The sequence below is a fragment of the Peromyscus maniculatus genome, chromosome 9, assembly GCF_049852395.1.
Source record: "Peromyscus maniculatus bairdii isolate BWxNUB_F1_BW_parent chromosome 9, HU_Pman_BW_mat_3.1, whole genome shotgun sequence".
Classification (NCBI taxonomy): Eukaryota; Metazoa; Chordata; class Mammalia; order Rodentia; family Cricetidae; genus Peromyscus; species Peromyscus maniculatus.
In genome coordinates this window covers 73,663,740-73,682,110 of record NC_134860.1, presented here as the reverse complement: position 1 = coordinate 73,682,110, position 18,371 = coordinate 73,663,740, and the positions used below count along the sequence as shown (strand labels likewise).

The 18,371-nt window shown below is 49.1% G+C and overlaps 1 protein-coding gene and 1 long non-coding RNA gene across 5 annotated transcripts in view; both read right to left on the bottom strand.

Annotated features, from left to right (window-relative positions):
* Positions 1-710: 710 nt before the first annotated feature.
* LOC143267430 (uncharacterized) lies at positions 711-1,887 on the bottom strand. The gene is made up of 2 exons (XR_013042532.1): positions 1,097-1,887; positions 711-1,066 (listed from the first exon to the last, which is right to left on the bottom strand). It is a non-coding gene; the product is annotated as an uncharacterized LOC143267430 (long non-coding RNA).
* Positions 1,888-3,297: 1,410 nt separating this feature from the next.
* Positions 3,298-18,371, bottom strand: part of Erich6b (glutamate rich 6B) — a 51,097-nt gene continuing 36,023 nt past the window's right edge. For 2 of the 4 annotated variants that reach the window (XM_076545389.1, XM_042285191.2), the window contains 8 exons: positions 16,731-16,867; positions 15,767-15,828; positions 12,604-12,758; positions 9,219-9,304; positions 8,903-9,055; positions 6,849-7,077; positions 5,126-5,228; positions 4,603-4,749 (listed from right to left, as the gene is read on the bottom strand). In XM_076545389.1, coding sequence (XP_076401504.1) covers positions 4,697-4,749; positions 5,126-5,228; positions 6,849-7,077; positions 8,903-9,055; positions 9,219-9,304; positions 12,604-12,758; positions 15,767-15,828; positions 16,731-16,867 — 978 coding nt within the window. In that variant the 3' untranslated portion in view covers positions 4,603-4,696. Of the gene's footprint in view, positions 4,155-4,602; positions 4,750-4,875; positions 5,229-6,848; positions 7,078-8,902; positions 9,056-9,218; positions 9,305-12,603; positions 12,759-15,766; positions 15,829-16,730; positions 16,868-18,371 lie in introns of those variants that run through there. The other 2 variants (XM_042285188.2, XM_042285190.2) reach the window with 2 other exon arrangements.

Here is an 18,371-nt window from a genome sequence, read left to right as displayed (position 1 = left end):
TCCTGACGTCCAGCACAAACTGGATCAGCCTGATGGAGAGCAGACAAAGGAAACCCCATCGGACTCCCAACAGCCAGCGGAGATCAAGTAGGGTTGCCAACCTGAGCTTTCTCTTCCTGGGTGAGCGTCCAGCTGCCCCGTCCCAGGTGGGCGTTTTTATACACGGGATACAACAACGGTAACCTCTGCTGGAAACGTTTCACTTTTTGCTTCTTTCCCTGCCCCGTCACAGAGCCCGGGGGGGGGGGGGGGGTGGAGGGGTGGGCCGGCAACTCACCCAGGACAGTTTGGGGGACTCTTGACATAAGCATGCTGAGATAGGGAGGGAGGGAGGGCTTGCACACAGCGCACGACAGTGTAGTCACTAATACACTGTGTATGACAGTCCCCATTGCTTTGGGGCCTGTGGTGAGGCGCCTGTCGTGGCCGGGGGTGCATGGGACAGCGAAGATACCCCTGGAAGGTTAGGAATCAAAAAAGGAAGTCAAGGATGTGTGTGTGTGCCTGGGTCCTCTAACCCCTTCAAAGGCCCACCTCCCACCAGTCCCGCTACGTTTGGTAGCACTAGGGACTGGAGAACAAGTCTTTAACACATGGATATTTGGGAGACATTCCAGATCGGAGTTAGAGTGAGAGAATGTTTTTTTTGTTTTTGTTTTTTTTTTAAATTGTAAAACTGCCAATTTCCCAAGTACTGTCAGCACAGATGGTTGCATTGAAATTAAGAAGTGTTGTAATAACAATACACACAAATTTGTATTTTCTGCCTGGTTTAACCACCCCGGATCTTTAAATGCTCCCATGCTGGTACCTTACAATAGGACATCCGGTCAATCTTTTAAAGGGGGCTGTTGGCTAAAACAGAGGTTCTCAACCTGCGGGTTTCGACCCCTCTGGGAAACCACTGTCTCCAAAAACATCTACATTGTGATTCATAACAGTAACAGAATTACAGTTATGAAGTAGTGACAAGAATATTTCTATGGTTGGGGGTCAGCACAACATGAGGAACTGCATTAAAGGGTCGAAGCATCAGGAAGGCTGAGAACCGCTGGGTTAGAGGGACCTGGAGATGTTGGCCCTGGGTTAGAGGGACCTGGAGATGTTGGCGGTGGACCCTATTCAGGACAGAGGGACTTGGATTTTTTTCCCTCTGGGGCGCTTTCTATCTTCTAGGTTGGCTTTGATTGAGACAGGGTTTCACTATGTAGCCAAGGCTGGCCTCCTGTTCAATAGTCATCTGCCTTTCGTGGAAGTGGTGGTACAGGGGCATGCTGCCACACCTTGCTGCAGTGGGAACCTTTGTGAAAAGGGTGAGGCCCGTAGAATCCAGTGCAGAGGCATCCGGTTATACAGTCACCTGACCAAGGCCTTAATTTCCCTTTAAGAAAATACAGCTTCAAGAGACATTTTCCAGCTACGCAAATAGAGCTCACGACTAGTCACCTGTAGTGTTTGAATTCAGATACAAAGCATGAACGTCTCATCAGTGAGCGCCCCTTCCCAGAGCAAACCATTAAGTGTTCGGCATATAGCTTCCAGAGTTTTCTATGTGTATTTGAAGACAAATCTTCTTACCAGATGGGGCTCTTTTACACACTTAATTTTTAATTAGTGTGTAGAACCACACATTAGTTTGCTGAAGTGTTTTCAAGTTGTACTTAAAACATTTTGCTCCTAAATATTTTAGCATCAATCTCTTAAAGAATAAGAATATTCTTTTGCAAGTTCCAGGATTGTAGTTGGACCAGGACATCTGCTCGGCGTTTGTGTGAGTGCTGGAGATCTGAACTCAGTTCCTCAGGCTTGCCTGGTAACCACTGGACCCGTTTCCCCTGCCCTTCTTCAGTTCCTTTTGATTTGATCACCTCAACTTTTTTGGTGACAAGTTCTCCCTCCCTCCTTCCCTCCCTCCCTCCCTCCCTCCCTCCCTGCCTGCCTTCGATTTCTGTTTTAAAGAGGCTAGCTATCTTACATAATAATCCAAAGTCAGGATTTTCCTGAATTTTCCCATTAGTAAATTAGATACTCTGAAGTTACAGTATATATGGTCTTCCCAAATACATGAAATGTTAGCTAAAGTGGACACACTTGGCCATAACAAACTAGATAGTACCCCCTCTCCAACACAACAGGTTGCCGGGATCTACTGCCGCATACTCCGCATCTTCGTCAGGGGACAGAGGCAATGTCGGAAGACCCTTAGGTCGTCCTAACAAGTGTGTGGGGTCCTGAGGCAAAAGGAGCGATTGTTTTGGGTCATGGCTTCAGCCCACGCTTGCTTGGTTCCGTCTCTTTGGGCCTGTGGTGGGCTGAGTGTCATGGTGGGAAATGAACGATGTAGCAAAACTGCTTGTTTCGTGCATCAAGGAAGTAAGGAGAGGAGGGGCCAGGGTTCCAATCTCTCTTTAGAGGACAGGTGTCCCAGTTACCCAACTTCCTTGCACTGGGCCCCACCTCTGAAAAGTTGCTCTACCTCCCAATAGTGCATCAGGCTGGAGACCGAGCCTTGGATGCAGTTAAGGGCGGGACAAGGGGTTTAAGATCCAGAGTGCAGTAAAAAGGGGTCTACATACACGGAGCACGGATGTAGTACCGAGAAGTCACTGAAGTGCTGGTGATGGTGTGTGGGGATGCCAACACAGTGCCATGTTTGTCACAGCTCGTTACCTGTGACTGTGCTCTGTCTCTGCAGTGACGCCACTCACCAATACGGTGTGGCGGTCCCACAGAAGTGCCCGTGTGGCTCCTCTGAGCGCCACTCACCAATACAGTGTGGCGGTCCCACAGAAGTGCCCGTGTGGCTCCTCTGAGCGCCACTCACCAATACAGTGTGGCGGTCCCACAGAAGTGCCGTGTGGCTCCTCTGAGCGCCACCTTCCCACTCCAGCTGCTCAGGGGATGGTCGGTCCGGGGGTGGTGACACTGGTGGAAGTGGGTGGCACCCGGTGGGTGGGTGGGAAATCATCAGGGCAGTAGGACACAGAGGTGGCACTTAGATGTCACTGCTCACACTGGAGAATGGCTAGTTGCCAGGCTGGGCTGAGAGGTGCTCGGTTTTCTTGGTTGAGGCTGGGGTTAAGGTCATCCTGGGAAGAATGGGGACTCCATGTCTATATAAAAGGCACTTTGTGGGGGGGGCACCGAGCTCAACTCCGACTTTTCTACAAACTGCTCCACCCCGGGCTTGGTATCACGGAGCTTTGTTTATAGAATTCCACCCTCCCTTGCCACACTGGATTGGACCGAAGGCGTCTGAATCCAGCAGCCAGGATTAAAAAAAAAAACCACAGGGTCATTTTGTGTTTTGTTAAGTGCCTTTTGCCTTCAGTTTGCGTGATTGTGAGCTGGATCGACAGGCTGTCCCTGGGTCACCCACTGTTTTAATGGAAGGAGCTGTAGTCCCACCCCCACTCTTGCATGATGGAGCAGCTCACTCAAAGCTGAAGAAGATTTCCTTCACGCTGGCTGCATCCAGCAATGCCATTTTTTTTTTTCCAGGTGGATACGCCATTGTAAGGCGATTTCTACCCAACGTTGCCTCTGCCCCTCTCTTCTGAAGCAGGGTGAGCCAGAGACCACTAGGGTCTTCCAGAGTGCTCAGGGGACAGAAGCCTGTGAACTGAGATGTCCAGACAGCCTCTTTAGGACAGGCTGGGTACCCCAGGACAGAAGGGCTCTGATCTAGAGGTCACTACTACTTCTTTGGTGAAGTGTTTTTAGCTAGGAGACGACACACTTCCTGCTTTGGTCTAGCTACCGAGTTAATGACCCAAAGAGCCCTAGCTATCTGAGGAGTGAATTTGTGGGTTCTGTGGGCCTCAGTTCAGCTTCTTGTTTAGGGAACTAAGTGCAGACTGGTATTGGGTTTCTGTCTAGGTTTTCTTTTGCTGTGACGGAGCTGGGTGGACAAGTGGCCGTCTGTGATGGGGTCAGTGTTAGTGACGGCCCTCAGGGCAGTGCAGAAGCAGTAGGGTCCTGGAGTGAGAGTTTTCTACTGCCTTCTCAGCCTGGCATAAGCAACAGTATTCTGCACTGTTCCCCAAATGTGCCAAGGCCGGGAGTGGGGTGTGACCGGTGCGATGTCTGCAGCAGCTTGATGTCTGGGACAGTCTTCCAGAGGGCCCCAGTCTGGACTGGGATGGGTGTGAGTCCTGCAACAAAGTGGAGGAAGGGTAGGAGTGTTCTGGGGCCACCTTGAGGTTTGGAGATACTCTGAGATGGGGTGCAGTTACGAGGGTGATGTCACCTCATAGACAGGTAGCTTATAGGCTGTCGAGGGAGTCATTGTGCCTCTCCTGGCCTCCGTGTCTTCAAGAGAAATACTGCCTCTGACACAGAGAGAGCCAAGTGGCCCAACTAGCTCATGGCACGGGCTTGGCAAATGGCAGTTAGAATCATGACAAAAAAGTCCCAGGACAGAGGATGGGGGCTGACCCTGTCAGCCAAGGGGAATGCAGACCCCCAGCCTTAACTAAGAGACGCACACTGGAGGGGGGGGCGAGGTTCGAGTAATTGAGTGATGCTGGCTGTGGGGGTTCACTCTCCCTGGGATACGCCCTGCACGGATGAATTTAATACTCTCGACTCTGTCACAGCAGGAACTCTTTGTAGGCCCATTTTACAGATGGAGAAACTAAGGGGGAAACTCTGCTTGCCAAAGACACACAGATAATGATGGACAGAGCCTGGTGGCCTATGTCTTCAGGGACAGCAAGTACTGACAGCCAGGGAAGAATTTCCGTACAGCTGGACGGGAACAAGGGGACAGATGGTGACCAATGTTACTTACCGTGATGATGTGTCAGGGCTGACTACTAAGCCTTCTCTGTGCCCAGCCACAGATTCTGTTTACCCATCCCCACCTTTTTTTTTTTTTAACCCTCAGCAAAGGAGCTGGGACAGGTCCTGAACGACAAGCTGACTCTCAAAGCCATAAACGGGTCCCTGTGGCTCCCGAGGTCTCTCATTTCCCAAGACATGCGGTGGAGGCCCGGGACCACCCAGTGGTGGCTGCCCTAAACCCAGATTCGAGATTTCCTTGCACTGAGGTTGTTGAGTGCCACCTGGACGACCTCCATGAAGTCTTCCAAGTCGGACAGGGTCAGGAAGTTCAGACTCTTACTCATTTTCCCCAGAAGAGCCTGGATCTTCCACGACGTTGGGCGGGGGTCTGTCTCCAGGACTGCCTTCTTCTTCATGACTTGAAGTAGTTTCAGGTTTAGAAACTGTGGGGTGTGTGGAAGGCTGGGTGAGGACCGACCCTGCTCAGATGCCGTGTCCCCACCCAGGGCTTAGCCCCACTGTGGCCAAGATGAAGGTCTCTGGGACCCTCACCCTTGAGGGCGGATCTCATTCCCTAGCCCCGCTACCTGTGACCTTCTTGTTGGTGACCCAAGTGTCCACCTGGCCGGCTCCTGTGGTCACGTGACCCGTGGATGACGCTGCTTTCCAGCAGAGCTGGAGGTGAGCCAGCTCTTGTGTCTGTGCTGCTGTTCTGTGCCATTTTGGGGTGCGTATGTGAGAACAGTGCACCTCCCCTTTGGGGGGAGGACCAAAGAGCCTAAATCTCCTGTCTTGCATCTGGCCTTAATTTCCCACAGGGCTGCTGTGAATAAGTGGGGCAGTGCGTGTTGACAGCATGAGTCTGTTCCACAGGCAGCTCTTTGGTGCGTTGGTTTCTCTGGTATGCAATCCTGAGGTGCTGGCCTGTTACCCGAAAGCATGTGTATATGGCGGAGTGTGAGGAAAAGAAGGCAAGATGGTAGTGGTCTGAATGAAAACAGCCCCCCCTAGACTCATAGGAAGTGGCACTATTAGAAGGTGTGGTCTTGGTGGAGTAGGTGTGGCCTTGTCGGAGGAAGTGTGTCACTGGGGGCGGGTTTTGAGGTTTAAGGAGCTCGGCTTTGGTCCGGGGTGTCTCGCTTTTGTGCTGCCCGCCCATCCGACTGTAGAACTCTTGCCTCCGCCCGCCTGCACGCTGCCATGCTTCCTGCCATAGTGCCAGTGGACTAAACCTCTGAACTGCAAGCCAGCCCCAATTAAATGGTTTCCTTTATAAAAGTTGCTATCGTCATGGTGTCTCTTCACAGCCATTGAAACCCTAACTGAGACCGTGGTTAACCTTTGTTGTTGCGCTGGGTAGTTTTTTGCTAACTTGATACCGGCCAAAGTCATCTGAGAGGGGGGAACCTCAACTGAGAAAATGCCTCCCTAAAATCGGGTTGTAGGTGAGCTTGTGGTGCATTTCTTAATTAGTGATTGATGGGGGGCGGGGGGGGGGGGGGGAGAGCCCAGTCCACTATGAGTGGTGCTACCCCTGGGCTGCTGGCCCTGGGTTCTGTAAGAAAGCAAGGTGAGCAAGCCGTGAGGAGCAAGCCAGTAAGCAGCCCCCCTCCATGGCCTCTGCACCAGCTCCTGCCTCCAGGTTCCTGCCCTGCTTGAGCTCCTGTCCTGACTTCCCTCAGTGATGAGCAGTGATGTGGAAGTGTGAGCCAAACAAACCCTTTCCTCCCGGAGTTGCTTTGGTCATGGTGTTTTGTCATAGCAACAGAAACACTAAGACAGGATTGTCCTCTTGATTGGACTGAGAATCACCTCGGAGAGTACTGAAGCACACGTTTGTATGTGCGACGGTGATTTTCAGATGCGGATCAATCCCTTGGTGGATTCTGAACGTGATGGCATTGTTATTGGGGGTGATGAAGAGCAGGAGGTGCAGCCTGGCTGGAGGAAGCCGGCCGTCAAGCGTGCGTTCTTGGAGGCTGTATATTTTCCCCTCACCCTGATCCCTTCTCCTATTCCCTTTCACTGGTTTCTGGTTGGGGGGGGGGGAGTGAAGCCGTTACCTTGAACTTGGTGCCCATGTTTAAGCAAATCTTCTTCTGCTTGGGGGGGAAGAAGCAGAAGAGGACCTTCGCCTGGCTCCTTATTTGGATATGGACGTACTTGTTGACTTGCAAAGTGATGCGCATGATAGGGGGGGCGTGCACGTGGATGCTCAGATTCCACCAGTTCCAGGCCTTCTGACGCTTGCCGTTGGGAAAGTAGTAGCCCAGGAGTTTGCTCAGGCTCAACCTGGGGGAAGGAGATGAGTCAGAAACTACGTCTGGTGCTGGGTCCTGGGATACAGCTCTCCTGTGTCACGGCCCCTGCCCCGCCCCGCCCCGCCCCACCCCACCCCGCCCCGCCCCTCCCACTCTCCCTTTCCCGCCTGGGCCCACAGGGTGAGTGTGCTGGATAGTTTTCTGTCAACTTGGCACAAGCTAAAGTCACCTAAGAGTCGGGAACCTCAGCTGAGAAAAATGCTTCCATAAGATCCTGTTGTAGGCAAGCCTGTAGGGCATTTTCTTAATCAGCAGTTAATGGGGGAGGAGGGCCCAGTCCACTGTGGGTGGCGCTACCTCTGGGCTGGTGGTCCTGGGTTCTATAAGAAAGCAGGCTGAGGAAGCCATGAGGAGCAAGCCAGTAAGCAGCCCCCCTCCATGGCCTCTGCATCAGCTCCTGCCTCTAGGTTCCTGCCCTGTTTGAGCTCCTGCCCTGACTTCCTTTGATGAACAGTGACGTGGAAGTGTAATAAACACTTCCCAACTTGCCTTTTGCTCATGGGGTTTCATTGCAGCCGTAGCAACCCTAACTGAGACAGTGGGATAGAGAGATTCCAACAAGGAACGTGCACCCAAGTCCAGGTTCTGGCTTTAGGCTCAGTCATGGCTTCCCTTGGCCTCACGTAGCACGGCCTCCTCTCCTGCGCTTCTTTCCCTGCTCCTGCGCTCCCTTGAGAGCATGGCAGCACCCTTCCCCACCCTGTGGGTCCCAGGCCCACAGAGCAGACTCTTGAGGATGGAGTCAGCTCTTACACCCCCCTCCACCCACCACCCACCCCGCTCTGACCATCCCTCTGCCCTCTGGGTATTGACAGACCTCGGGGTTATCGCTGCTAGTCGATGACTTTTAGACTAACTTTTTATCAGGAAGAGTAAATGTCCTAAGATCTGGTGCCTCTAATTTTATGTACAACTCAGGGCAAGTGGCTGTCATCCTTCGGGTCCAAGTTTCTTCACCCACAGTGACCAGGTCCTTGATTTTTTTCCATTTTTCTTCTGGCCTTAAAACTTCAGAGAGAAGAGGCCCCACTGCATGTCACCAGACAAGACTGGCGACCATTCATGATGGGCGTCGTTTGCCTCAGGGCCCTGTGTTCCCTGCGCCCAGGAGCTGACTTTGCAGATGGCATGTTCTGCACAGGGGACTGTCAGAGGAGAGCAACAGCTCTCAAGGGAAATGAGCCAACCAGGAGATGGCATGGAAAGCCAAGGCCAGGTGGACGAGGGTAGACTTTTAGAAATAAGAGCACATTTGGTTTTGATGAAAACAGGTTAACCCAGTATAATACATTTCCTCCACACCGTCATCTCTTCCATTGGAACAGGAAGTACTGAGCACTTAGAAAGGCTAAGAGACAGTTTGAGGGGACCTAGCACCCTTGAACTAGAGAGAGAAAGCTTTACCAGAACTAGAGACTTAAGAAACAAGTTAGATCTTAATGAAATATTTAGAATATGCCTTTTGACTGGATTCTGCATATGATGTGTGTGTCCCTAGGCCTCACTCCTAGGCTCCTAAAATAGTGGGCCCCAGGGCCTTCTGGGACAGTTCTCACCAGGTTGGGCTCTTGGGAAGTGTTTAAAGGTAAAGTCAGTGGTCTGTGATCACAGAGGCCGTGATTGCTCTTTTACTCTGGGGAATGCTATGACGCCTTCTCTGAGGGCAGGGTCTGTTCCAGTCCTTCGTGGAACCCCTTCTCATGTTTCTACCATGCACAATTAGGAGACAGGGACCAGATGGCCACCCTACAGCTTCCACATGGCCTCAGTGGCAGCGTCCGAAGACCCAAACTTACCAGAGCCCTCCATCCTCATTGTAGAAGGTGGCATGGCCAGAGTTGTTGACAAGGCCCCGGATCTTTTTATTTACACAGTCTTCTAGAACAATGTACGTGACCTTTGCGACTCCTTGGCGGGTGATAAGCAGAGCCAGGTTCCCTGACGGATAGCTGTGAGTTGGTTAAGGCACAAGCAGTTTCTTGGGACAGCCCCCTCTCCCAGAGAAAGGTTAGACACCAAAGAGGACACAGTTCTCAGTCAAAACACATGCTAGGCTCGAAACACGAACACCTTAGGTGTCAATGTGAGCATCCCTTCTTCCCTAGGGGATACTATATCTGGCCCGTGCAATTAGGAAAGAGAACACGGAAACTTCTCCCACTGTGGTAGGCAATTAATTTTCCATCACCTTGATGTGCCTGGGAAGAAGAGACAAGGAGTCACGTCACTAGCATGCTCGGTTCCTGCATCTACGTGCTCTGAGCACCCATACCCAAGATACGCTGCTGCCTTGACTGGGAAAGTGGCTTAGCCATCAAGAGCACTAGTTGCTCTTGCAGAAGACCCAGTTCATTCCCAGAACCCATATGGTGGTGGCTCACAACTAATTGCAACTCTGGTTCCGAGGGATCCAACACCATCTTTTAACCTTCACAAGTACTAGACATGCACATGGTGCACATACATACATGCAGGCAAATCACTCACATATGTAAATAAATCTTTAAAAAAAGAAATATACTCTCGCCATTGCAGAGGCAAATGTGTATGAAATGAAGGTGTGGGTTAAGTCTCTCAAACCAGCTGGGCGGTGGTGGCGCACGCCTTTAATCCCAGCACTCGGGAGGCAGAGCCAGGCAGATCTTGTGAGTTCAAGGCCAGCCTGGGCTACAGAGTGAGTTTCAGGAAAGGTGCAAAGCTACACAGAGAAACCCTGTCTCGGAAAACCAAAAAAAAAAAAAAAAAAAAAAAAAAAAGGTCTATCAAACCTTGGAGAAAGGCTTCTCCTGTGTGCTTGGTGATCCCACCATCTCTGACACACATCATCACCCCAGTTTCTGCCTCTGTTTCTGTGAGGTAATGTGTCCTTTCATGGCTTCTTGTAAGTGGTTAGGGACCTATCTACTCATTGCCTACTCCAGTACACCTTCATCTTTATTTGACTAATTGCATCCTTAGGGATGCTCTTTCCAAATGAGGCCATACTCTACGGCCCTGGAGGTTAGGACATTAACATGTCCTTTTAAGGAAACACAACTCAACCCACAACACCAGTAAGTTTAGGTTTTTTTTAAGCTTGTTCTTGAATTAGTTTTAGTAGATTAGATTTTTCTAGGAAATTATCATTTTATGTAAAACTTTGCATTTATTGCCATACAAAGCTTGCATGTTAAAAAAAATCTCGACTTCCTCTGTCCTTATGTCTTCGTTCTTTTTATACTTAAAAACTTTTTCCCCCTGGATCAATCTTGCCAGAAAGGCTGCTTGCCTAACTAGTTTTTTTTTTTTTTTCTACACACTGGTTTATGTTTTAATTATTCTAGTGCTTTGTTTATTCCTTGTAAATTTCTTTCCTGGATCTGAATGCTAACGATGATTTTTCCCTTCTTCTTCATGACCCCACCCCTTCTTCCCGCATTTTATGAGCAGTGAAAACAATGAGGTCCAGATATTGTTTTAGCTGTTTTCCCGGGAATGAAGCCATTTCATTTTCATCTCTATTTCATCTTAATATTTTCAGGGGCCAATATGATTTCTTCTTTGATGCCAAAGCTTACATTGGGCAATGGATATGGTACATTTGGCGATACCATCGTTGTTACTAAATAAATGCCTTGGGGCAGGAGGACCTAGTTTATATGATGTTTGCTGAGGTTGGCTCAGTGGGCTATTGTGTGCCCAGTCATTGCAGAGACCCCGCGGGTGTTTGGAAGGGCTATGTGAGTTGATTAGGCTAATTGGAGAATGTTTTCTTTAGTTTAGTGAGGCCAGGGGTGGGGGAGTGAGGAAGCCAGAATCTAGTGAGGCTTCTAACCCTATTATGGTCTGTGTAACCCAGAGAGCCCTTTGCCCTGTCTGCAGAAGTTGGGTTGGGTTGGGTTGCCTATACCTTCCTTCTACACGTAGGACTGAGAGACGGAGGCTGTGGAGCGTGCATGGAGGCTGGAAGACGCGCTATGGTGGACAGTGCTCCCTTTCCATTCTCTTCCACTTCACCAAAAATAAAGCCGCCAGGGTCATATGAACACTGTTGGCTGGTTTTCCTCTGAGTACAAACGGATAACATTCCGCTCTGGACACCCAGCAGAAATCTCCTGCCCAGTTCCCTTGCAGCTACATGGGGGTCATGTGAGTAGTCTTCCTTGATGGGATTTAAATGTGGCTCTGGCTTTGGGAATTCTGTTAAGGCAAGTAGACACCAGAACTCTGGGATGATAAAGACCACTGATAGAAGGACCCAGATCTCTGAGACCCATCTCCTAGGAAAACCACTCAAAAGAGCTTTGAGATGAAGGGAAATGGATGTGACATGAGCAAGAAACAGGCGTCTGCTTGCTCAGCTGCTTGCTTGCGGTGGCTTATGAGTACCATCCTGACTTCATTGCCTCAGTGGCCTGGAGATAGGGCTCTATGCCATTAGCCAATGCTGTGGTTTGGATCTTACTCCCTCAAAAATGTCCCCAGCGGGTGGCTTCACGACCCTGAAAATCCTCTGCTCTTCCTATCCCCTGACTCTAAATAGCCCCTGCAGCAGCCCATCATTTTATGTTCTCCATAGCTGTCACTTTCTCGGAATGCGAGACGACGGTTGGACCATGCTGTCTTGCCATGCTGGCTCCCTCCACTTAGTAAGATGAACTCAAGTTTCCTCCTTCTCTCCTCAGCTTGACCGCTCACATTTCTCTTTTTTCTGTTTTCCTTTCCTCCCTCTTCCTCTCCTTTCTCCTCTCTTCCTCCATCTCTTCTTCTTTTCTTCATTCCTTCCATCTCTCCCTGCCTCTTTTCCTTCCATCCCTCCTCTTTCTTTCTGTCTGTCAGGTCTTGATATATAACCCAGACTGACTTCTTACTCATGATCCTCCTGCCTCAGCCTCCTAGCTCCATTCTATGCATGTACTGCAGTTTATGTATCTATTCACTGTGTAACTGTTTTTTTTTAAAATAGTGATTCTAATTTATTACCAAGGAAACTACCTATTCTATTACATAGTTTATTATTATTATTATTATTATTAATTTTAAAGTGTGTGTGTGTGTGTGTGTGTGTGTGTGTGTGTGTGTGTGTGTGCGTGAATGCCATGTGTGTGGGTGTCTGACAAGGCCAGAGATGTGAGGTACCCAGAGCTGGAGTTAAGGGCAGTTGGGTTGCCTGAACTGGGTGTTGGGACTTGAACTCAGGTCTCCTGGAAGAGCAGTACATTCTCTTAGCCATCTCTCCAGTCCTGTGATGCAGTTTCTTTATTCCTATCCTTACATTTAATTGCTTACTTAATACAGGTCCTACAAGGAGAAGACACTCAGCCAGGCCTCTAGTCAATGTTCTAACAGCCTACACAGGCAGCCGGGGCTCCACATATTGAGAACATTTTTTCATGTTTGTGTCTACTTTATATATTGGCATCGACAGCTCTCTGATGACGTGTGCGCCTCACCGGACCCGAAAACAGAAACAAAAAGCCTGTTCCCAGTGAATGCGCCAACACATTGCCATTTTTACCTTCATCTTGGCCCGGGTCCATTCGGTGTCTAGTCTTAACCTCCTGAAAGTGGAAACCCGTCTCACGACTTCTTTGGGCTCTGGCTCTTTGGGCTGTATCAGAGTTGATATGAGGTAGGTAATGGTAGTGCACTTCTCTGCCATCTTCTGACTTGCTGTTCAACAAGCATATGAGAATGCTTTCAGCTGGGTGACTGCACCAGTCCATCTATTGAGGTGCTACAGGGTTGGAGGACTCAGGTAAGGGGCGGATGCTGGGGGGGCGGGCAGGGGAAGCAAGGCCTTTGGAAATGGAAAGGAGGGAACTGGAATTCCAGCGGCCTATTTCTCCATTTCTCCATTCAATAGGTATTGTTATGAGTCTGTTGTGTACCAGCCCACGGCTGGATGACAAGCAGAGATGTGGTGCAGCCTGCACAGCCTTGAGGGGGCAGGGGTGCAGCTGCATGCTCACTACAGAACAATGGGTGCTGCACTTGGCCCAACTCAAGAGCTCCTGAATGAAAAAAATGGGCTCACTCAAGGGTTAACTTTTCCGAAAAAGTCAATGTACCTTGGACATGCTATTTTAATGTAAAATATAAATATCTGTTAACGTGTTATTTAAGATACAGGAAAAAAGCCTTTCTTTTAAGGTCTGGTGACTGGGGCTCTGTGATTATTTCTACTTAAATTGCATTTAGTTTTAAATTATTCATTCGTATATTGACATAGGATCTCTTGTAGCTCAGACTGGCATTGATCCCCTGATCCCACTGACTACTTCTGGAGTGTTAGAATTGCAGGCACATGCCTCACCTCCTAGTTAATGCAGTGCTAGGCTTTGAACCCAGGACCTAGTACATGTAAGACAAGCACTCTGCCAACTGAGCCATATCCCCAGCCCCATAGTTTATTTCTTACTATTCAGTTCTGGCAGTTTCTAAAAGGTTGATCCTCTTTAAAGATATTCTACACAGTCTCCAAACATTTTGCATGTTTGGTTCCCATTGTACTGAAAGCAGGTTTTTAAGAAGTTATTTTCTTATCGAGCATTTAAAAGAGCATTTAACATAGTTTTCATGGAAACACATTTCTGTATTAATCTTTTTGTCCTTTTTAAACAGTAGAGTTGGAGGGGCAAGCTCCCTTCCCATACTCCTTGGTGAGCTGAACATGGTACAAAGAGCCACAGTGAGGATTTGTTGCCCCTGGCATCCCTCTTGGTGGGGATAAGGAGCCTGGCTTACTGGGCACCTGGGTTGGGGGAGATCAGTTAAGCAAGCCCTGAGTGTCCACCATTTGGGTCCAGTGCAGGCTGCCACGAGAGCTCACAGGGAAAGGGAATGCAGCTCTTAAAGCCCAGGTGACTTCAGGACAGCATGTCTGTGACACGCAGTGTGTGAGGGGGTCCTGGCATGAGTATTGTGTGGCTGACGGCTGGAGTGGGAATGGGTTGGCAGAGGCAGGTGACCTGGTAGAGGCAGGTGCGGCTAGACCACCGGTTTGCTGCTGCTCTCAGTGAACATCCTGACTACAAGGAAGCATCCTAATCATGGAGGGGGTGGGGTGGGCTATGGTCCCTGTTGTGTCATGTGATATGCCCAGCTGGTTATAGGTACTGTGACGAGCTACTGTGCAGAGAAGGACGCCTGCTGGCATACGCACACACTGCTTTATGGAGGGAAGCCAAAGAACAGATTTCTGAGAATGGGACATTTAAGCTGAGTCCTGGTTGAAGTGGGGGAGTGAGCCACAGGATGCTGGACACAAGAGTGTCCCAGGCAGAAGGAACAGAAAGTACTACTGAGGCGCTACAGCAGGGGGCCTCTGACTCCGCAATGATGGGGCAAAAAGGCAGTGTGGCTGGAGAGGCAATGTGGAGAACCTTATAAAAAAAGTTATGAAATTAATGTATGGGAACCATGTGAAGAAAGGGAGGAGTCAGTGGGAATCAGATCTCAAGAAAAAGGTGAAAGTGTCCAAATCCCAGATTCCTTGAAATGGAAAAACTTAGACTCTAATGACCATGGCATTGCAATGGACAGGGTGCCACCCAGCAGAAGGTCAGCTTTGCAGACTGACCGGGTGTGCAGCTCAGTGACAGATGCACAAGACCCTGGGCTTAAGTCCCAGTGCCACAAGGGAACCAAGAGCTTTGCATTTCGATGATAAGTTGTATCATGTTCTCATGTGCCTCTTCTTCTTCCTTCTCCTTTTTCTTCCTCTTCTTCCTTCTCCTTTTTTTTTTTTTTTTTTTTGAGAGAGGGTTTCTCTGTGTGGCCCTGACTGTCCTGGAACTCACTCTGTAGACCAGATTGGCCTCAAACTGCACCCGCCTCCTAAGCGCTTGGATTAAAGATGTGCACCACCACCACCTGGCTACGGTGTGCCTTTTCTTTGGAATAGGTGGTTCTGGATAGGAGATGCTATCTCATTTAATGATGCAAAATAAAAACGCAAGGACCCTTGTTCCGAAATTACTAAGAACTTCAGGACAAGGCCAGCAGGGCTTTGTAACTATCACGGAGCTGTTCTTGAAGTGGCTCCCTATATGATGGCATGTTAACTCAACCTTAGCTTGGAAATGAGAGTGTCCAGAAATGTGGGGAGATAGATCAGTAATACGGGACAATAGGCCAGAGACAAGAACCAAGTGAACAGCATCTCAAAGGTGTCTAGAGGTTTCCTTGGAACTGGCTCTATCAGGACCATGAAGGGGAAGCCACTCTTCAATTAAAACCATTGCTTCTCTGTACAGGCTGCTCAAACATTTTAGGCTTTTGGTATCCAGAGAAACAGGGTGTAGACAGGCATGATGGTGGTGCATTATGGGGAACCCAGCCTTATTATTATATTATTATTTCATTTTCAAATTAGAAGTTTAGTTTTAACTGGTTAGTTTTAACACATGAGACGAGAGTTTTACTGAGGAATTGTCTAGATCAGCTTGGCCTGTGGGCATGTCTGTAGGTCAGTCTTGATTGTGGGAATTGTCTTGTTAATTGATGTGGAAGGACACAGGCCATTGTGGGTGGCACCATTCCCTAGGTGGGGGATGGGGTGGGGGAGTGGGGCAGTTGGGGGTGGTGGGGTCCTGAATAGTATTTGAGAGGAGAAACCTAGCAAGCAAGTAGGCAAACAAAGATCAGGCATGTGTACAGACTGGTAGAATGGTGCTTACCTTCACGCTTTTTAATAATCCACATAATCGTCTCTCTGTATTTTTCAAAATTCTTCTTCAACCTGAAAGGAATGTAAATAATCTTCAAAAGTCAAGTTTAATCCATGTTTGTGTATCACAATACAGGATAAGGTGGACCTAGAGGCTGTGGAGTCTTAACCTCAGGGAAAGCCAGGTGGAGAGCTCCTCTTCTGACCCAGGTTCCCTTCTGGTCGGTACTCTCAAGAATTAAGGGGTGCCATGTGGCATCTCCTCAGTTCTTCCCACATGACCTGTAACTGATCAGCATGGGTACTTGAATTATCTTTCAAAATGAATCCAGAGAGGGTCATCTTGGGGTCAGGGGCAGGCATGGAGGTCCAGGTGCCAGGGTAGCTGTATGAGTTAAGTCCCTGCTTTCCTATGCCTGATCTGAATCACATGGGGGTTACATGGCTTGGAAAAATAGCATTGTCCACGAACTGTCCAGAACCATTCGGAAACCCCTCGAAACTCAAAGCAACATGCAACCACTCAAATAGCTACATCCAACCAAATAGAAATGACACTAATATCCATGGGAAACAGACAGCAAATCGGTCCTGGTAGGAAAAGGTCATGTAGCCTCAGCCCATGTGACTTATCTTTAAAGACAGACCAAGCACCACCTTCCACAACGATCAAGGCATTGAGCTCATGTCAATGTACAAATCAAAGGCATTGCTTGCCTTGGCTTCTGTTTTGTGCGCCACATCCTTACGGTTCCTTCCGTGTGAATTCTGGGTCTAGTAACTGGATCATGTGTGCACTGACTCCTGGGCATTACCCATGTGCACGTGTCTGGCCCAGGCTTGCATCCTGACTCAGGGCTCCAGCCTGACCCTAGCTCGGTTCTCTTCCCCAGGTTTTCAGGGCTTACACTTGCCCTGTTACCACATCTGGTTTCCTGGCACCCACTGACCAACTGCCCTCGACAGTTACTTACAGGAGGCCCAGCTTCTTCCTGTTTTCGCCCTCCATCAGCTTGCTCAAGGGCATGTCCAGCTCCTCTTCCAGTTGGTGGCGAGACGCCAGCTCGATGATTATCTCCCTAAACACAGACTGATAGGAGCTGGGAAGAGACTGCAAAAGGATCACAGGATGAAGCAGCCTGGAAGTGGAGACTGAGGCTTTGTCAGCTAGTAACTTTTCTGACCCCAGTCATACCAGGTGATACTTTAATATATTGCTAAGAAATACCAACTGTGCATGTGAGGCTGCCGAAGGGCCAGGAGGATTCTCTTAAAGAAATCTTCCAGGGCCAGGATGATGGCCACCCAACCCTGATGGCTCTAGTTTGATTCTTGAAACCCATGTAAAAATCTCGATGTGGTGGCCTGCATCTGTAATCCCAGCATTCCTATGATAGGAGAGGACAATTACCCAGAAGCTTGGGATAACTAGCATGGAGTTTGCAGAATGGCAGCAGAAAAAGCAAGAGAGACTCTGTTTCAATTACGGGAGAGGCAAGGACCAGCCCCCGAGACTTGTCCTCTGACCTCTACAAACATGTTGTGGTACACACACACACACACACACACACACACACACACACACACACCATAAAAATACAAAAGGATAAAGAAATCTCCCACTACTATCAGATCTTCTTCTTGCCTGCTCCCCCAATTCCCTGAAGAATTATATTTAGTATCTGTATGTTACGAAATCTTTTGGGAACATAAAATCATGTTTTGACTGTGGAAATGGTTATAGACTACAGACACATCTCCATATTTGAAGTATGTAGCAGGCTTTCTGTACCTTACACGTGACTGAACTCCCAGGGATGGCTGGCTTACTCAAGGTCAAGGCTTGTAACATCTAGTGTATGGGTAGTTCTGCATTCAAAGGGGCTTATGTTGTGGTCTTCCTCTCTGTCTATGTGTTCATAAATGGGACCGTTCTGTCCCAGGGCTCTGCTGCTGACTATGACTGACCCACAGGTGAGTCCCCACCTTGTTTTTTTTTTCCACGTTTTTTTTTTGTTTGTTTGTTTGTTTTTTTTTGATAGAGATGAAGGTAGACTTCTTGGAGAGGAACTAGGGATTGAGCCTACCTGTTCCCAGCGTATCTCCAAGTTGAGGTTGTTACGGTTATTATTGTTCAATATGTGATAACAGATTGTGTATCATTAACTTGTTAACCTCCTAGAGTGAATGACTGACGTTAACCTTTCAAAGTTACATATGATGTGGGCAGCCTGTGTCTGGTGTTCAGTGACAGTGGTGCAGAGCTGTTGAGTGTCTGTCTGTCAGGGGGTTGGTGTCTGTGGCCTGGTGCCGCTGTCCCTGAGTTGCGGGCAACAGCGCTTGAGCAGCAGAGTGGCCCGCTGCACAGCTGCCCACCTCCTCCTCTCCTTCCATGTCCGTCCAGGTTCGCAGCTCATGGAGGGGTGCCACTCACTGCTAGGGAGAGAGAACCCCTCACAGCCAGGCCCAGAGGTTTGTCTTCTGGTTGGTCTAGATCTCGTCAAGTCGACAATCAGCATGAACTACCGCAGCCTTCATCCAACATGACTTAGACCCTTACCTAAGTGGGGAGAGGATACTAAAGGATACTAAAGGCTAGGGAGAGAAGATGATGT